This window comes from Hyaena hyaena, unplaced genomic scaffold, assembly GCF_003009895.1.
Source record: "Hyaena hyaena isolate Hyena2069 unplaced genomic scaffold, ASM300989v1 scaffold_164, whole genome shotgun sequence".
NCBI classification, from domain to species: Eukaryota; Metazoa; Chordata; class Mammalia; order Carnivora; family Hyaenidae; genus Hyaena; species Hyaena hyaena.
The window spans coordinates 1,085,300-1,104,210 of NW_024080796.1; the positions used below are offsets into that span (position 1 = coordinate 1,085,300).

At 48.3% G+C, this 18,911-nt stretch overlaps 1 protein-coding gene across 3 annotated transcripts; it reads left to right on the forward strand.

The window, feature by feature from the left end:
- Positions 1-859: 859 nt before the first annotated feature.
- Positions 860-18,911, forward strand: GPRC5A (G protein-coupled receptor class C group 5 member A). 3 transcript variants are annotated; one of them, XM_039239915.1, is made up of 4 exons: positions 860-1,089; positions 14,726-15,654; positions 17,626-17,684; positions 17,984-18,911. In XM_039239915.1, the coding sequence occupies exons 2-4, from the start codon at positions 14,733-14,735 to the stop codon at positions 18,074-18,076; spliced, it is 1,074 nt and encodes a 357-aa protein (XP_039095846.1). In that variant the 5' UTR covers positions 860-1,089; positions 14,726-14,732; the 3' UTR covers positions 18,077-18,911. The 3 variants fall into 3 exon arrangements, with proteins under 3 accessions (XP_039095846.1, XP_039095848.1, XP_039095847.1); XM_039239917.1 differs by having other exon boundaries at positions 14,726-15,671; positions 17,984-18,075; XM_039239916.1 differs by lacking the exon at positions 860-1,089 and adding an exon at positions 7,695-7,813.

Below are 18,911 nucleotides of genomic sequence, written 5' to 3' on the forward strand. Positions count from 1 at the left end.
TGCCAGAGCCTTGACACCGAGGGGCAGCCACTCAAGGATTGTTTGACAAGTAAACAAAGGCAAGTTTCAGTAGGATTGGCTTGATAACGGCAGAGGAGTGGGCAGCGAGGGAGGGGGAACCAGGCACCAAAGGCAAATTCCTTTATTTCATAATTTTATCTGGCATCCCCATTCTCATCAACCTGCATTGTCAAGGCTTTTAGAGAGGTCGTTAGGGAAGTACGGAGATAGTGAGGTCTCCACCCCGGGACGGCGGGAATGGTGCTCTTTGAGGGACAGTTCGACAGACGGGAGTTTGCGGAGCTGGCTCTGGGTCCCCAAGGAAGCTTCCCTGGTTTCGACCCGTCACCTCTTGCCCTCGCCTGGCTTCCCATCCTGCACTGCTGGGGGAGAGTGACAGGCTGAGCCACGGAGAAAGGTGAGGAAATCGGACTTCTCCCGCAGCAGGAGAGGAAGGGCCACCTGCAGGTAGCTCTCCTTCCTATTTACGAGCGCGCGCGCGCACGCGGCGGCCGTGGGACCCAGGATCTAACACAGGCGCCACGACCCGCCCCGGGTCCTCGGCCGAGGGGAGCGCCCCGCGGGGAGGGCGGGTGTGGCTGTCCCCCACCCCCGTCCCGGACGTCACGGCTTGCGGGACGTTACCGAGCGGTCCCCTCTGGCCACTTTCCCCCCTGGCCTTGGGACCCGCCTGTGCGCGCGTCCCGCAGCAGTTTGGATGCGTTAGGCGGGGTCCGGGTGGTTCCTTCTGTCCATCTCCCCGCCCCCCCCCCCCTTCAAGGGTGACTGTGCCGCTGACGTCAGGCGGCGTTTGGTTCATTCCCTGGCACGGGGACTTTATTTTCATAACAGCATGCAGCGCCGCGGAACTGGAATAGGCGTGTCCTCTCCCCTGACCCTCTCCCGCCCCGAGTCCCTCTGCTCACCCCCTCGCTTGTCCCCTCCCTCCGGCGACCGTTGCCTTTATAACAGCCCCGCGCTGCGAGGGCGGGATCGCCGCCTGCGGGCTTCCCGGCTGCTCGGGACTCCGGGGCCGCCTCCGACGCGCGAAGCCAACAGCCCAGGTTCGCGCGCCGCAGCCGCGGAACGGTGAGTGAAGCGCGCGCAGCCCGGGGCGCGCTCTGCCTCCGGATTCAAATCCTCGGGGCAGTGCGGCGTCGGGAGGGGTGGGATACAAGAAGAGAGAACTCCTGGTAATGGACTACAGCTGGCTGCGAGAAAAACATCCCGAGAAAGGAATTTCTCTAGTTTAGTTAACTGAACCCAGAAGTCCCCCCCCGCGCTTGAGCTCAGGCTAGGAAAGAGGTGGAGAGCAAAAATAGAGTCAGGATAATATTTGTGCTCAGACACGTTTACAAACTCTTAGCAGGTGGAATCCTGGCTGGGCACGTGAGCAGTTTGGGGATCACACTTGGGAAGAGAAAAGGAGGCCGATTTTGGGGGAAGGGATTGGGGGTGGATAGGGGTGGGGATTGGGGGTGGGGGGATGTGGGGGGAGGGAGATGGTGACAGCTGCTTCACTCAGGTGCTGAAAAGTTTTGATTTGTGTTGTCCTTACGCAACAAGCGTGCCCTTCCGAATTTTGGGAAGTAGATCGGAGAAGCCACCCCTTCTCTTGATGAGAGTGTCAGGCTGTCATCCCCACAGCTCTCCTTCCCTGGCTGTCCTTTGAGTTGCTCAGGGATCTTGGGGTGATAGAAGTTGAATATCCAATATCCAACTAGATAGAACCCAGGTATGGCCGTAAAGCTGTCCAGGATACTCCCTTAAACATCCACGGGGGGAACGAAGGGCTAGTAATAGAGAAGGCCTGCTCGGGACCAAAGAATTGGAAGGATTTTCTGTTCCTGGCTTCTTTGCAGGCTGATTTTTCTCCTTGAGCATTTGTAAAGGCCATACCTGTTGAAGGGTTCAGTTGAATCAGCCACCAATGTGGGCCCATTTCTGAAGGGCAGTACTTGAACCACCTCAGATACATTGGGCTGGGACCCATGCGGAGAGTGAAGATGGGGGTCAGATCTCCCCCTTCCAGGTCTGTGTGCTGGCTATCCCTAGGAGAGGGAAGGAATGACTGAGAAAGGAAGAGTCAGCAGGGGCGTTACCTGGGAAATAGAAAGGCTCCTCTGAGGATATGGTGAGATGTGTGCGAAGAGGGCAGATAGGAATGAGCACGACATTCCTGGGAAGTGCAGGACTCAGTCTTGAGTCAGAAGACTGGTTTCTTCTCATCCTGGCTCTGCGGGGACCCTGCTGCTGTGAGAAGGCCAGGGCCTGGGCCTTGAGTTCCTCCTAAGGGGTCTGGGGAAGGCCCCCAGCTCCTTCCCAGGGCTGAGATTCTAGCCCCTCTGTGTCTGCATGTGTCCCTTTGGGAATCCTCTTCGGCGTCTGCTTCTTAGTATTCCACTACTTAGTGAACATTGAAGATGAATTTTGACTGTGATTTCTTTTTTTTTTTTAAATTATTTATTTCTAGGAGAGAGAGAGAGAGACAGCGTGAGCAGGGGAGGGTCAGAGAGAGAGGGAGTCACAGACTGAAACAGGCTCCAGGCTCTGAGCTGGCAGTCAGCACAGAGCCCGACGCGGGGCTCGAACCCACGAACCGCGAGATCATGACCTAAGCGAAAGTCGGACGCTTAACCGACTAAGCCACCCAGGCGCCCCTTTTGACTGTGATTTCATTCTTCCCATTTTGGAAGTTTGTCTTCAGGTCTGCTTCTGTTTAAAACCCAGACTGAGCTGAGGAAATGGGCAGGAAATGATGTGCTGGTATATTAGGACCTTAAAAAACAATGAATTGAATAGGATTTTCCCTCGAGGGGTCTCAGATTTTCAGAGCAGTTTGGTGTGTTTCTACTTTTACTTCTGTGTTTATTGTTTTGTGACCAGAATATATAACCTGTATACTTCTTATTTTAGAATTTCAGATTTTTTTGTGTGGCTTAAAACATGCTGTTTTTGTAAATATTTCATAATTATTTAAATAGAAGCAACCATATAGAGCAGGGATTGGTAAACTAGTTCTATGGCCAAACACAGCTCACTGCCTCTTTTTGTAAATAAAGTTTTATTGGAACACAGCCATGCTCATTTTTTTTTACACATTATCTATGGCTGCTTTCAGCCCTGCAAACCCTAAACTACTTATTATTTGGATCTTTACAAAACATGTTTGCAGATCACTGATACAGAAGATCTGAATTATATGATTAACAATGGAGATTTAATAAGATAAGAACATAGAGCATATTTCAATTAAAGTATCCATAGAACATTTAAAAAAAGTTACCATATTATTACTCTTCTATTTCATCTGCTGAAGACTGATAAAGAATATTAAAGTCTCCTAGAAGTATTAAAATCTATAACGATAGTGTTTCTTTTGATTTCTCCTTGTATTTCCAGTAGTTTTTGTTTTATGTATTTTGGTGCTATGTTATTTAGTGCATAAAAGTTTATGATAGTTGTATCTTCAATGTGGAGTATCCCTAAGTATTATCAATTTTTTTAATTAAAAAAAGCTTTTTGGTCCCTATAATAGCTTTTTGTCTTAACTAAACTTTGTGTGATATGAATACTTCAGCTTTACTTACTTTTCTTACCTTCAGCAAGCTATTTAATTTTGTACTTGATACATAATACCTGCTAAATAAACACTTTCTTTTTGCTTATTTTTGTGTTTATTTACATGCTTCCTTTGGTTTCATTTCTGAGTCCGTGGTTTTGGGTGATGTTTTTATAGGTATAGTATAGCTTAATTTAGTCTTTTTTCAAAATGAAAAAGTTACCATTTACACTTATTGTAATACTTTTGCTTGATATTGCCATATAATTTTGGGCCACATGGTCTGCTCTATCTTTTCCCATATTAGGTAGTCTATATTGTATCTTTAGATAGAGTAGGGTGCTTAGTGAATGGTCGTGCTATTCTCAGGGCTTAGAAATACAGGCTTGTAAGAAAAGATGATAAGTTTCACTTGGGACTTGTTGGATTGAACATGAGTATGTTATTTTTGTATATAAAATATTTAAAAGAAGGCATCTTGAGAGCTGTGAGCTGGTATACCAGTATGGACTTTACTTTATTCCCTTATTTTCTGGAAATTTTATTTCTTTTTTTAAAAATTTTTTTAATGTTTTATTTATTTCTGAGAGAGAGAGAGACAGACAGAGTGAGCAGGGGAAGGTCAGAGAAAGAGGGAGATACAGAATCTGAAACAGGCTCCAGGCTCTGAGCTGGCTGTCAACAGAGAGCCCGACGTGGGGCTCGAACCCATGACCGCGAGATCATGACCTGAGCTGAAGTCGTCTGCTTAACCAACTGAGCCACCCAGGTGCCGCTGGAAATTTTATTTCTTAAAATCCTGGGTCTAAAATATTTGGAAGTTTCACTCAAAATCTTATTTTCTTTTAAGGATTTCTAGTACATTATATTACAACAATTTATTTCACAATAATCTAAAGATCATATGCTTTGTTTAGAGTGGAGGAAGATGGTATGTAATGCCCCCAGGGAACTACCGGAAAGTAAAGAAACTGGGATATACACTGTAGTTATACTTGTTTAGATCTGCTTAAGGTGGTAACTTATTTTCTCTCAGTTACGACCAAAGAAACTCAATTCAGTGATGTTATTCAGAGGTTATTCATAAGCTGATGCCATAATCACTTTTATGTCATCACAATTAGGATAACTTCCCAGAACAGGAGATCCTGGATGTTTCCCTGCAGACACTTTCCATTTATAATGAATCCATCATCAAAGACAGAGAAATTCCTGCAGGACTCCACCCTTGTCTTAGAACTCAGTCTAGATAAAAATATGAGGATAAGCATCAGCCCATGTTCATCTTCAAAAATTTTTCTTCCCCATTACTCACACTTGCTAATAAATAACTCACTTTGAGTAAATATTCAGCGGCCAGTCTGAGTCCAAAACATTTGCTCAGCAACCACTGTGAAAAGCATATAGGGAGGAGGATACCAACAGATAGAAAGTTTGCTCTGTTTCTTTTTAGAAGCTCATTTTCTCATAGTTGAGTCAGCATTGATATTAATGTATAGTATAAAACATATATTTGGAAAGACTTGAGTACCAAGAAATACTTAATCTTAAAAACTACGAAGAGACCCATACATTCAGAATGAGATGGGACTAATGATTTTTCAAAGCCTTGAGATCGAGATAAGTTTTGAGTTACATTTCAAAGCGGTATGGTCAAGGGGATGTGAAGAGGAGGGGAAGGGTCTTTCTGGTTGGGAGAACAATGCACGTGCTGAGGCAAAAAACATGATTTTGTCACAATTCCCCTTGGGATAGAAATACTCTTGGAAGATTGGCTTGCCTTGCATGGAGGGGGGGAGGGGAGTCAGGCAGTGTTGGGAGGATCAGTTGGAGAAAAGCCATGATGCTCTGGAATCTGTTATAACAGACAAAAAGGAGCTAATATGTTAATCCAAAGATCCCTTCCCAGGACTTCCCTTCTGTGTTCCCCTTACACACCACCTACCTACCTTCCTTCCTTCCTTCCTTCCTTCCTTCCTTCCTTCCTTCCTTCCTTCCTTCCTTCTTTCTTTCTTTCTTTCTTTCTTTCTTTCTTTCTTCCTTTCTTTCTTTCTTTCTTTTCTTTCTTTCTTTCTCCTTTCCCTTCCCTTCCCTTCCCTTCCTTTCCCTCCCCTTCCCTTCCCTTCCCTTCCCTTCCCACTGCTCCTTGGCTTCTGGGAAACCAGTCCACTAAGGCTTATTATGATGATTATTTTTTACCAACCTCTGATCGCTAACAAAAATTTTGTTTTTAATTTTAGAGAGAGAATGAGCAGGGGAGAGGGGCAGATGGAGAGAGAATCTTAAGCAGGCTCCACACTTGGCATGGAGCCCAACACAGGGCTTGATCCCACAACCCTGGGATTGTGACCTGAGCGGAAATCAGGAGTTAGATGCTCAACCAACTGAGCCACCCAGGCACCCCAATCCCTGATCAAGTTTTGAACCATCTTTTGTCCACTCCTGCGCTGAAGAGATGGTATTCCCATGGTTCTGTCCTTGGCCCCCTACCCACCATACTTGTTCACTGTGTGATCTGGTTTTCCTTCCAAGGCTTCAGATACCTCCTCTAGGCCCACTCTTGCTTACAGCCTAAACCTCTCCAGAGCATCAAACTCACATGTCTGAGTGCAGAGGGGGTCGGCACAACCTGGTGTCCTGGAGCCTGGCTTGTAAGTGCCATGAGATCTTGGGCATTTTAATTTCTCTGTGCCTTAGAAAGGGGACAAATTAATAGGGTTGTTGTGGGAACGAAGCAGTGTGTGGCCCAGAGTAAACCCTCAGGAGGACTCTGTGTTGTCCTTTCTGGATGCCTCCAGCTGTATGTCCCGTAGTCATCTTAGATTCCCCACAGCCACGCTTGGCATCGGTCCTCAACTGCCTGCTTTTCTAGGCTCCATTCAGTTGCCTAAGCCAGAAATCTGGGAATTAGCCTGGACCCCTTCATTCCCCAAGCCCTCTGTCTTCTATCTTCCTAAAAGTCTCCCACTATTCGCTGCTCATTTTTGATGCCTCACCTCCCTCATCTCTGTAGCATTAAAAAAAAATCCCATTAGGTAGAATGGGCCACTGTTTTCTGTGTGCACGTAGCATTCTCTGTGCACCCTGTAACTCCTTTTTTGTATGTCAGTGTGACTCAGTTGGCCCTTCCGGGGCAGCAGACATACTTTTGGTCTGTGTGACTCGTACACTTAGCACAGTACCTAATACATTTATTTTTAGGCATTTAAAATTTTTTAATGTTTATTTTTGAGAGTGAGAGAGACACAGAATCTGAAGCAGGCTCCAGGCTCTGAGCTGCTAGCACAGAGTCTGATGCGGGACTTGAACCCATGAACTGTAAGATTATGATCTGAGCCAAAGTGGGACACTTAACCGACTGAGCCACCCAGGAGCCCCACAGGGCAGGCATTTAAATGTGTGTTGATCAAGTGTTAGTATTGCTCACTGTGGAGACTTCTCAGAGCCGATTTAAGTGGAGAATGGTAGGAGTTGGGGGCAAAGCTTCAGAGTTCCTAACAATGATTTCAAGAGGAAATGAAAAATTACATTATGATTAAGGCCACTCATGAAGGGATAGTCTTCACATCTATGTGATACTGAACATGTAACTTCTAAGAGTCTGTCTTGTCACCTATAAAATGGGTTGTAGGAATAGTCAATGAAGCGATAGATGTAAAAACACGTAAAAGAGAGAATACATACAAAAACGTAAACACTCAGCATGGTGCCAGGCTCTCCGGGGGACTCAGGATGCGGAAGTAGCCATCATTATTTTCATTCATAATTATATTGTGACTCTTACAATATATTGAATGAGGCAGTTCAAGAAAAAGAGAGAAAATTAAAATGCTACAAAATCACACATTTTCCTGGCTCAGGTATGCGGAGCCTCAGCTTCAACAAACACTTAAGTTATTTGGTATCACTCCCGAGGCAGTGCTAAGAGGTAGGTATTGTCTTCTTCATTTTCAGATGACAGAATGAGATATGCCTCATAAGGAGGAAGATGATAAGATCGGCTTTGGCGAGCTCTGGGCCCCAGGTTATTCATGTTCAGATACTGTGGGGCAGGGCGGAGAGGGGCGTGGCGCCGGCCACCAGCTTGGGCAACCTTCCAGGTCTGGGCATCAAGAGCTCTAGACCCTCCCTGGCCCCCCTGGGAAGAGAGGAGAGGAGTGTCGGGGAAGCTGGGGGACTCACCCGTGCTGGCATTTGTCCTTGGGTACCAGTTGGGGCTTTAGGTCTGTCAAGAGCAGACCCAGGTCTAAGGTCAGTATTGCTCCACTACCTGGTGGAGCCTCTGTTGTCCTACAAGTGGCCTCTGCCTGGTGGCCCTCTCCTTGCTTGGCCTGTGCTCTGACCCTTAGTCACCTCCAGTCCTGTTTTGGGGTTCGGCTAGGAGTTGGGAGGGCATGTTCTTTTAACGACAGGAGGTGGGGCAAGGAGAAGAATGAGGGGGAGGGAGAAAGAGATTTGGCAATGGTCTAAAAGGAGCTTTCTAGAGGGATGAACAGTGAAGTTGGATGAACTCACACCATCAAGTTCAGCACCCCACCCTCATTTTACAGAGGAGGGGAGGGAGGTTCCTGGAGATAGTGTCCACACAGGAAGCAGCTGAAAGCCCTTCTCTCTAAAGGGGCGAGGTGAAGACAGGGCTTGGACTTGAGCCCAGAAAGTGACTCCTTGCCTCCCCCTTCCTCCCTTCTCTCCTTCCCTCCTTTCTTCCCTAGCACCTCTTCCTCTTCTTCCTTTCTTTCTCCCTTTCCCCTCTCTTTTTTCTTTTTAACTTTTTTTTTTTCCTTTCACACCCTGACTCATTCCAGAAGGGTTTAGGGCAGCGTTGTTGGATTATTGGACCATGAGTGGTTAGCTTAGTTAGCAGCTGTAATAAGTGAAGGGGGTCTCACCCTTATGACTCAAAGCCCTTCCCTGTGTCCCAGGTCAGAGGCTACACACACCAAAACTGTACCATGTGGCTGCAAAGTACAGGGTTTAGTCATCAGGGAGTTGGGTGGGAACGTAGGACTGGAATCTAGTAAATCCTCTCTGCTTCCTGGGGAATCTCAGAATTCATGCTTTCCTGGGAGACAACTGGAGTCACTTAGAAAGGAGCATGGTTCCAGACAGGGCCCAGAGCCCCTAGCCTGGGACCCGAAGTGTGTTTTACACAGCCCACATGAGGAGGAGGATGGGAGAAAGGGAGACTGGGACTCAGGACAGTGAACAGGGAGCTAGCAAGGAAGCTAGGTACGACTCACCCAACCCACCCCATCCCCGAGCAGCCCCTCCTTTCCCACCGGACTCCACTTCTATCCCTGCGCACTCTCATCCATCCTAGTTAGGCAATTACCATGTATCAGGTTAGAGACTGGGGAGAAACATTTACCAACTCAGTCCCGGCCATCAAAGAGCCTTTCAATCTAGAAGAATACACGGACTTACCAATAGGTATTGCAGGGCCGCGTGCAAAGGGCTATGGTACGAAGCACAAGCCGGGGCTGAGGATGCAGAGCCTTACACTTTTTATGCAGGATGATGGCTCCCCCTCTGCCCCCCCCCATGCCAATAGAGTGGCTCAGAGAGGGCAGGCCTGGGGAGTGAGGGGAGGTGGGTCTTCTGAAGTGGTCCAGGTGAAGGGGACAGCCTTAGGGCTCAGAGGAGTGGAATATTCAAGAGACACTGAAGAGCTGTAATCGCAGGACACAAATGTTGGGTTTGCTAATATAGGGATTTCTCAGGCCATCTCCCAGCTCTGAGATGGACCTCAAGTTGGCTTTTGGTGCCTCTGCCTTGGGTTCACCAACGGGAGCCCCCCTGTGCTACCTCCTGCCCTCTCTCTTCTCTCCCACGGCCTTCTCTCTTGCCCTGCCTGCTGCAGATTTCACCCGTGCTCAAAGCTAACGCGTTGCCTGAGTGCTGATGGAGTCACCCCCCCCCCCACATTTCCAATGGCAGGTGCCCCCTGGCTTTAAAATTCTTACCAGACATAGGGCGCTATGGGTATAACACTGGAGTTAGAATTCTGGTTTGAATTCAGAATTGGATTCACTTGGCCCTGCCACGTCCTAGCTGTGTGACTTTGGGGACTCAGCTGGCTTGTGTCTCAGTGGCAGCAGTTGGAGGACGGGATAACGAGGGTATGAGCTATAGCGGAAGGTGGCTGTGAGGGGTAAATGGGCAGAGCGCCTAAGAGCATGCCTCACCCATGCCGAGAATGAGTTAGCGGTGAGACTTTCTCTCCCCGTTCAGAGCTGTCCAAGAGGAATGACTTCCTGCAGCCCCCATTTGGTCTTTGTAGGAGGTAGTCTTTTCTTGACGGGACCCCAAATCTCTCCTGACTTGGGTTACAAACGATGGCCGGGTAACCCCTGGTCTCATTTCATTTTCTCCTTTCTTGCTCCAGCCCTGAGTTTCCTCTCCAAGGCTAGTTTCTCTAGCTCCTTAGCACTTTATATTCCCAAATGCTTATTGTTCCCCTTGTCCCCTCAAGCCTTGCTTTCTAGAAGTCTTCTATAGCTTCTCAGAACCCTGTCCTTTCCCCCAGTCGCCTTCCTGGTGTCTTTTCCTCATCTGAGCCACTCCCTGGGTGACACGGCGCCTTCTCCGTACAGAGCTGCTTGTTAATGGGTCCAGTGAGTTTTATTTTCCTCTGACCAAATTCAAAGTACTTAGGACACTTTAGACCCATTGTGCAGCGCCTGTCGTGCGGGGGAAGAGGTGGGGGAGGGCTCACAGAGGTGAAGTGAGGATAATTCCAAAAAACTTAGTCACTCAGATAAATGCGTATTTACTAAGAAAAATTTTAAAAAGACAGTTGTGACAGAGTTGGGAAATATGAACCCTAACTGGATAGTTGATATCAAAGGGTTATTGTTAATTTTTAAAACGTGGTTAAGTTAAAAAGGAGTTTCATCTTTTTGAGATACGTGAAGTGTTTAAGTATAAAAGGATATGATGTCTGCGGTTTGCTTAAAACTAATCTAGCGAGGGGTGCCTGGCTGGCTCAGGTCAGTAGATCATGGGACTCTTGTTCTCAGGGTTGGGGGTTCAAGCCCCATGCTGGATGTAGAGCCTACCTTAAAATAAATGGATAGATAAAAATTTTACAAATCTAGTGAGGGGCACCTGGGTGAGTCAGTTGGTTAAGTGTCTGACTCTTGATTTCAGCTCGGGTCATGACCTCAGGGTTTGTGTGTTCGAGCCCCACGTTGGGCTCTGAGCTCACAGCAAAGAGCCTATCTGGAGTTCTCTCTCTCCCTCTGTCTCTCTGCCCCTACTCTCCCCGCTCCTCCAAAGTAAATAATTAAACTTAAGAAAAAATCTAGTGAGTGAGGTGGGGATGTAGACGAAGCGAACTTGGCCATATATTGGTAATTTGTGAAACCAAGTGATGAGTCCAAGGGGCCTCCACCATATTATTCTTTATTTGTGAGTATGCTTGACAATTTCAACATTTCTTTAAAAGCAGTGTTTTAAAGGCGCTCCAGGGACTGTTTCTCCATCTCCCATGCATGATTGGGGGTGGGAGGTAGAGGTGAAGTTGAGGGACATTGGGTTTCCTGCCCTCTCCACACCCATGGCCCATTGCTCTTGTAGGACCCTGGTCTGTGGAGGCCAGGAGACCCCCATACAACACCTCCCTACCCACCCTCCCTCACCCCCCTCAGCTGCCACCAGAAAGGAAGGGCCTGGGGCTCCAAGCTGGGGGCAGGAGGTTTCCGCCTCACTGCTCCTCTGTCCAGCACCACAGGCGCCCTTCAGGCAAACGCCTCGTCGGGTCTCTGACAAGACCTCATCAGGCCCAAAGTCCTTTATAGTTTTTCTGTGATTATGATGACTCCTCTTGAAAGGTGGGGAAGGGACAGTTGCAGGGCAGGGTGGGGAGGGTGAGGTACCTTTCTTGCTGGACACCGCCCTTCTGACTGATCCAGAGGAGGGGAGAAGGTGAGGGAGGATGAGATGCGCCCGGCCTGGGTCCCTTCCCTTGTGCGCACCGTGTTTGAACTCAACGGGGGTACTTCCTCTTCCGTATTCACGGTGTGGACCAGCAAGCGCTGTCTGCACGCCTACCCCCTACCACCGCGGAGTGGACATTCGTACGCAAGGCAGATCAGACTTCAGGTCCTTGTATTTCAGTAGTTGCCTGTATCTAAGCTCAGTCGCCTTCCTTCTTGCTCCTGTTTCTCATTCTGCACTGCCCTGAAGAGGTAGAACGTGACCCACGCTTTGCTCTGTGCTCTGCGCAGTAGGGGTGACTGCGGTGTAATTTCCGTGGGGCAGAGTGCAGTGTCAGACCCCTGGTGAGGAAAGGCCACGGGAAGCCTGTGGCAGTAGTGGCAGGTTACGTCTGTCTGTCTCTTCTGCTTCCCCCTTTACCACTGACTGCCTGGAATAGCGATTGGTGCTTGGTGGTGCTCAGGAAATACTACTCGAGTGTACAATACAAAGTTAGGCTTGGTGAGCCAGATTTCATGAAAAAGTTAGGAAGATAGATTTAAGCTGTAACTTACTTAGGTGAATTACTTACGTTATTTTATTCTAACACACCACACCTATATTATTCTAACATATACATAATATTCACATACATAAATATGTTATATTGCATATATATATACACACATATATATATATAATACACACACACACACACACACACACACACACATATATACACACACATACAATTTTTCCCCCCAACTGCTATGTGAATAAAACAATGCTAGGGCGAGTCCTGTCTCATCTAATTGAAATGCAGATTTTATATCTTTTTAAAATATTATTTTATTTTTTCATTTTTATTTATTTTTAGAGAGAGAAAAAATGCAAGTGGAAGAGAGGGCTGAGAGAGAGAGAGAGAGAGAGAGAGAGAGAGAGAGACTCTCAAGCAGGCTCCACAATCAGTATGGAGCCTGATGTGGGGCTTGATCCTATGACCCTGGGATCATGACCTGAGCTGAAATCAAGAGTCAGATGCTCAACCGGCTGAGCTACCCAGGCACCCCCAGATTTTGTTATCTTTAAGGGGAGCAGGTGTTTGAATTCTGTCTACACTGAGTAAGATGCTCATTTGCCCTGGACAGTCAGTGAAGAGTGGCCTGCTCTGTATCCCGCTGTGCTGTTCTCTGACTTGTGGTTTGATCATGAAGACATATGATGGAAGAAGGGAGGGTGGTGGTTTTCTGCTGGGTTGATCACAACATCCCATAGACCCATGAAGGGCCAGAGAAGTCTTGTCTATAAGCGTGTATGGGCATGTGGTGATGAAATTCTGAGCTGTTTCTTCTGCTACAAGGAAAGAAGCAGGATCTGGCAGATATTTTATACCGTTTCCTGCTTCCTGATCCCAGTGGTTTTGTTTCTTTCAATTCCTTTCTTCACAGTCTCTCCCTATTTGGCATTACAGGAAACTGAGATCTTTCACTGGTGATTTTCTGTGGAGGGGTTCTCAGTGAGCTTTCCCTTCCCCTACCTCTTTCCCTTGCTCGCTGCCCCCTGCCCTAACCATATTTCTCTTCTAGTCAGTTCAGGACTCTTCACTGTTGAGTGAGCAATCCTATCAGGAAAAGAAAAACTAAACCCAAAACAACAACAACAACAAATCATGCACAGATAGCATACAACAAAACAAAAGTAACGGTGTCTTAGAAACTAATAAACAGCCAGGTAATTCAGAAAAAAAGCTTGTTGATAAACTTTAAAGCCTTAGCACTTTTGAATTTCAACATCTTACCTGACATTGACTTTGGAGTTTGAGAGCCATACATTTTGGGGAAATGTACAAACTCCTTCTCTCTTCCGATTTCCCAATTTATCTTCCCAGAGTGCCCCGAATTCTTAGGAATTAGATTTCATGGGGTTTGGAGAATCCGCTGGGTCTGAAATTGACATGAAGGTTGTGGGAGCAGAGAAGGAAGCAGACCTGGGAGATCAAGGAGAGATACATAGGAAGTAATCTGCTATATAGCCAGTCAACTCTGATTGTCCTTGAGTCCAAAGCAGATTACCTGCTTTGTGGATCATCTTTCCCCCAGGAGCGCCTAGCCTGTGTGGGGCTGAACTAAGTGGAATCAAGACCATAAACAGAGCTGGTTTATGGGGCATCTAATGAGGAAGAAAAAGGGGAGGATGTAAGAGAGAGACAGAGAAAATGAGAATATGTCAGATTGCATTGAAGGCCAACTAGAACTCACTTGAGAGGTGGTACCTGCAGTAGTTGGGAGCATGGATCCTAGAATTTGAATTTGACCTATATTCAAATTCTGCTTCTGCCATTTCTTCCCTGTATGATGTTGGGCAAGTAACTTGACCTGTCTCTGACTCAGTTTTCTCATCGGTGATATAGGGCTAATTTTTTTTTTTTTATTTTTTTTTTTTAGCTCATAGAACTGCTTTGAAATTGAACTAGTATATATGAAAGGTGATTAGAAGAGTTTCTGATCCACAGTGAAAATGAGCATTCGTAATATTTTTCATCGGATTATCCACTGTGTTTTTGTGTCCTCCAAGACTTCTCTCCTTCGAGATAGTTACTAAAGAACTCTTTCTGACAGAGAAGACTCTTTCTGTCACCTTTTGGAATGAGTAGAGCCGTCCTTATAAACCTTGAGGCGGGGGAAAACCCTTCTAATATGTGACAGCAGAGCTGAAATTGAGGATCTGGTTGTAGTGAAGTCCATCTTCTCTTTCTGTAGAGAAATCTGCAGTTCAGATAACGCCTCTTCACCGTGAAAGAATGAGATGCTTACAAATGTCTGGAACAGAGGCAAAGGTGGAGAAGACCTTGAGACTGATAAATTACGATTAAACCTTTAAGCTCAGAGATTTCCATGTTCAATAATTCCTGAGAAAATACTAGCCACAAGTATCAGGAAGCTTGGCAAGGTATTTGTGACATATTTTTCGAAATGAGACCCTGAAATTCCTCAGCGGGGCACCGATCCCCTGCCTTCAGGGTACATATTAGTAGAGTTTAATTGTAGGGAGGCTTGGTTTTTTCCTCCATCAGTTTTTAGAATTTGCCACGAGAGGTGGAGAAAAGTTAGTAGCTTCATCTAATGTAGCAAGTTCAGAGGCAAAACCCTGGCCAAATATACAAAAGGTTTTCCTAATCTTTCGGGTCCCCTGTGGCCGCCCATTAGGAGACTCACCTCCCTTCCCTCCAACTTTGCTTTTATGCAGGACCAGAATGGCCACAGCATCCCCTAAGGGTTGCCGCTCAAGCCTGGAGGCCAAGTACCACAGACTTTGTGACACCACTCAAATCTGGGGCATCGTCCTAGAAGCGGTGGCTGCAGTGGGGGCCGTGACTTCGGTGGCCTTCATGCTCGGTCTCCTGACCCTCGTCTGCAGGGTGCAGGACTCCAACAGGCGGAAAGCGCTCCCGACCCAGTTTCTCTTCCTGCTGGGCGTGCTGGGTGTCTTCGGCCTCACCTTTGCTTTCATCATCCAACTTGATGGCAGCACGGGGCCCACCCGCTTCTTCCTCTTCGGCGTCCTCTTCTCCCTCTGCTTCTCCTGCCTCCTGGCTCACGCTTTCAACCTGATGAAGCTGGTGCGTGGGTGGAAGCCCCTGTCCTTGCTGGTGATGCTGGGCCTGGCCGTGGGCTGCAGCCTGGTGCAGGACGTCATTGCTATTGAGTACCTCGTCCTCACCATGAACAGGACCAATGTTGCCATCTTCTCTGAGCTTTCTGCCTCTCGGCGCAACGAAGACTTTGTCCTCTTGCTCATCTACGTTCTCTTCTTGATGGCATTGACCTTCCTCACGTCCTGCTTCATCTTCTGTGGATCCTTCACCGGCTGGAAGAGACACGGGGTCCACATCTTCCTCACCATGGTTCTCTCCATTGCCATCTGGGTGACTTGGATCACTTTGCTCCTGATTTCTGCCGTTGGCCCCGAGTGGGACGATACCATCCTGAGCTCAGCCTTGGTTGCCAATGGCTGGGTCTTCCTGTTGGCTTATGTTGCGCCCGAGTTTCAGCAGCTCACGAAGCAACGGAACCCCATGGATTACCCTGTTGAGGATGCATTTTGTAAACCTCAGCTCATGAAGCAGAGCTATGGTGTGGAGAACAGAGCCTACTCTCAAGAGGAGATCACTCAAGGTACACAGCATGGCTGGGTGAGAACCTCTTGTAGAATGACTAGGGAGAATCCTAGGATATTGTAACCTTAAGGAACAGTCAAGATTATCCAGGTCGTACCCCTGACAGAATAGACAGGGTCCCCAAGACAGGCTCAGATCTTGCTTAAGGTCATCCAGCCGGTTAGAGTTCTAGTAGAACTAGAAGCTGGCCTCCGGAGTCTTAATCTAGTACTTTCTACACGATACCCCGTGGGTTTCTCTGAGTCAAAATAAGATGGAGCAAAGGAATGATTAGAAAAATCCCTGGAGACTAGTAGGCGAGATTGTGTTCTTTATGGAAGATAGCTAGGCATTCCTTCTGGAAATATGAAGCCTTTATCGATTTGAATGCAGAAAGCCAAGCCATGATTCCTTGCGGGAGCGAGAAAGCCCTTTCACCCCAAACCAGCAGGAATCTCCATAAAGTTACTGACAGTTCTGATTTATCCTGCACAGGCACATCTTACTGTGTGTCTCTGGGCCCATGGGAGGGAAGATTGTACCTGACATAAAAGAATCAAATGGTTTTGCTCTTGCCTGAAGTCATGAGTCACCAGGTGTTCTGTTGTTCTCACAACCAAAAGAGGCTACGCTGATAGCTAGAGGCTGCCCTTGTCCTAGGGATCGATTCACACACTGATCTCTGGGGGGCATGGGTTTGGGGCAGGAGCGAGGGGCCTCTAAGGCTTGGTTCTTAGGTGCAGCGAACAGTTTTCTCTGCTTTCGAAGCCCAAGGTGCAAAGCCTCCTGGTGCTTCTCACAGTACTGTGATTCCTCTCCTGGGCACTTGGAAGACCAAAGGGGAACAGGGATGACTGGGAGGGACATTTTAGCACCCATCCACCCCTGTCCATTCTCATGGTGTCACTCTGTCACCGCGCTCCTCGACTCCCTGTTATCATCCCCTAGCTACGAGTCCTCCCTTTCCTCCTCCTTTCCATTCATTTTATAGGCCACCGTCCACTTCCTCTCCCCTAAAATACTTCCCTGGCTACCACATCTCCTGCTCGCATACGTCGCTGGCTCTCTCGGGTCAGCATTTACTCGGGGAGGCTTTTCCCAGCGAGACCCCCACAACCACGGAAGCTGTGCCCTCAGTCCAAACAAACCAAGTCGCCCAGTGCCGTTCCCTGCCTGTGTGTCCAGGCGCCAGGCATGTCCTTCTGCCCTGCTCTTGACCTTTTCCAGAGCACACGTTGCCCAGTCTCATTATCCACCCCTCCTACCCGCTGTAGAACTTTGAAATGCTCTTATCAGAGTCTGTCTCATTTCATAGCTATTTGTGTAGCCGTCATCTATCCTTTGCTCTCCAGTGCCAGCCTCCGGCCAGGAGTCCGTCTGCTTAATCCTCATATTCTCCGCAGTAACGCAGAGAACGTGTTTGAGGTGTTCATGGAGTAAACTGAATGGGTAAATTAGGTGGGAAATTTCAGTAAGCTGAAACAGGCGAATGGGTTGCTTTAAATTGTATTCACGACAATTGTGTGCATTTACTCTTCTTTTCCAGAGTTTACATCCCTCTCGTGTTCCCCAAATACCTAGAAAACAATTGCTCATCAGTTCTGCCCCCTCCCAAAGAAAGTAATAAAAATGGTTTTTCTTGGGTAAATCCGTAGTGAGCTTCACTCTAGGTAACAGACACCCCGGGACAGCTCTGTATCTGAAAAGACTTGTTTCAAGTGTGCTTTTGAAGAGGTCCGGGATTGAGGTGCACCGCCAGGGAAGGTTTTTGGAAAGGCGCTTCCCTAGTGACCCTGTGTTGGTGGTTATTCATTTATTCAACCAATATTGTGCTTGCTTTGTGTCCGGCCCTGGGCTTGGGACAGACTCTCCCCCCATACAACTCGCGGTCTACTGGGGGGATGGCTGCTTGGATACATGACTGTACTGAGGTGAGCACGGTGCAGGCGGTGGTGGGGTAATGCTGTAACCCCCCCTCCCTCTCTTCCAGGCCTTGAAGAGCTAGGCGATACGCTCTATGCTCCTTACGCCACCCATTTTCAGCTGCAGGTAAATGGTTTCTTTCTCCTTTTACATCAGCAGCGTTACCTGCCCCCCCCCCCCCCCCCCCCCCCCCCCCCGGAATGTCTGACCTTTGGGAACACAGGCCGTAGCCATTGTCATGGCCCCTGGAAGGCCACCTTGAAAGGGTAACATGTCTCCTCTCCCCATGATCTGCCTCACGGGTTAGCGCAGGACTCGGGAATGCAGGGCCTCAGGGGGAGGGTTAGATTCCCGCCCAGATTGGAGCTCTGTGGAAATACCTGGGAATTGGAGTGGGTTTAACCATCCGGTTGCTTCCTTTTCAGAATCGGACCTCCCCGAAGGATTTCTCCATTCCGCGGGCCCAGACTCGAACTAGCCCTTACAATGGCTATGAAGGAAGGACAGGCGGCAGTTAGCTGTTCGGAAGAGCGGGGCGAACACAGCAAGTCAGCCAACCAGGGGGGAGGTCAAAGGGCGGGGGGCTACACCCGGAGCCGCCTAAGGAAACTGTACCGAACCCTTTGGGAAGAGCTTCCCTTCGCTTCTGGAGTTGCTGGGGGCTAACAGGACGGCGGGTCCCAGCGCTCCAGGGTTTTCCTGTGTCCCATACTTAGGACCCGACTTCTGAGTGGGAGGGAGTCGCAGGCAAACTCAGGGTGTGCCCCTCGCTGTGCCCAGTCACTTCCCAAGTGGTGAGAGCTCTGGTCGTCTGACCGCTTACTGGCTGGAGGAGACCAGTTCTTCTAACTCAAGGCTGGTTTTGCGAGGACCGCTTGGCCCGGAGCAGGACAGCAAATCTGAGCAAACACAGCCAAGGCCTGTCCCTGCCGAAATCCACCCTGGAAGCCAACTTGCTGGCACCCTCCCTCCTTGCCTGGGGGGGAGAGGCTGAAGGTCACACTAAACGTTCTCGTCTCTCTGGTGCTACCACAGGGCCCCTGTGGGTCCCCAGCACCAGTTCACAGGTCACCACTCCCAAACATGCTGTCCACCCCCAGACTGAAGCTCCCCTTTACCAGAGGTCCCTCTTCTGTATCTCACTAGCAGGGAGGACCCCGATTTCTCTTTGCCGGGAGAATCATCCCTTCCCTCAGCCCCTTGCTCCTCAGCTTCTGTAAATAGCTTCGCGCTGCGGTCACCACCTGTGTTCCGTAAGTGGGCGTTGTCCTCAAAAGGAGAGAGTTCCTTGTATAATAAGTTATTCACTGTTCCTCACTTGGAGATGCAATAAAGATGCGGTGGCAACTCTTT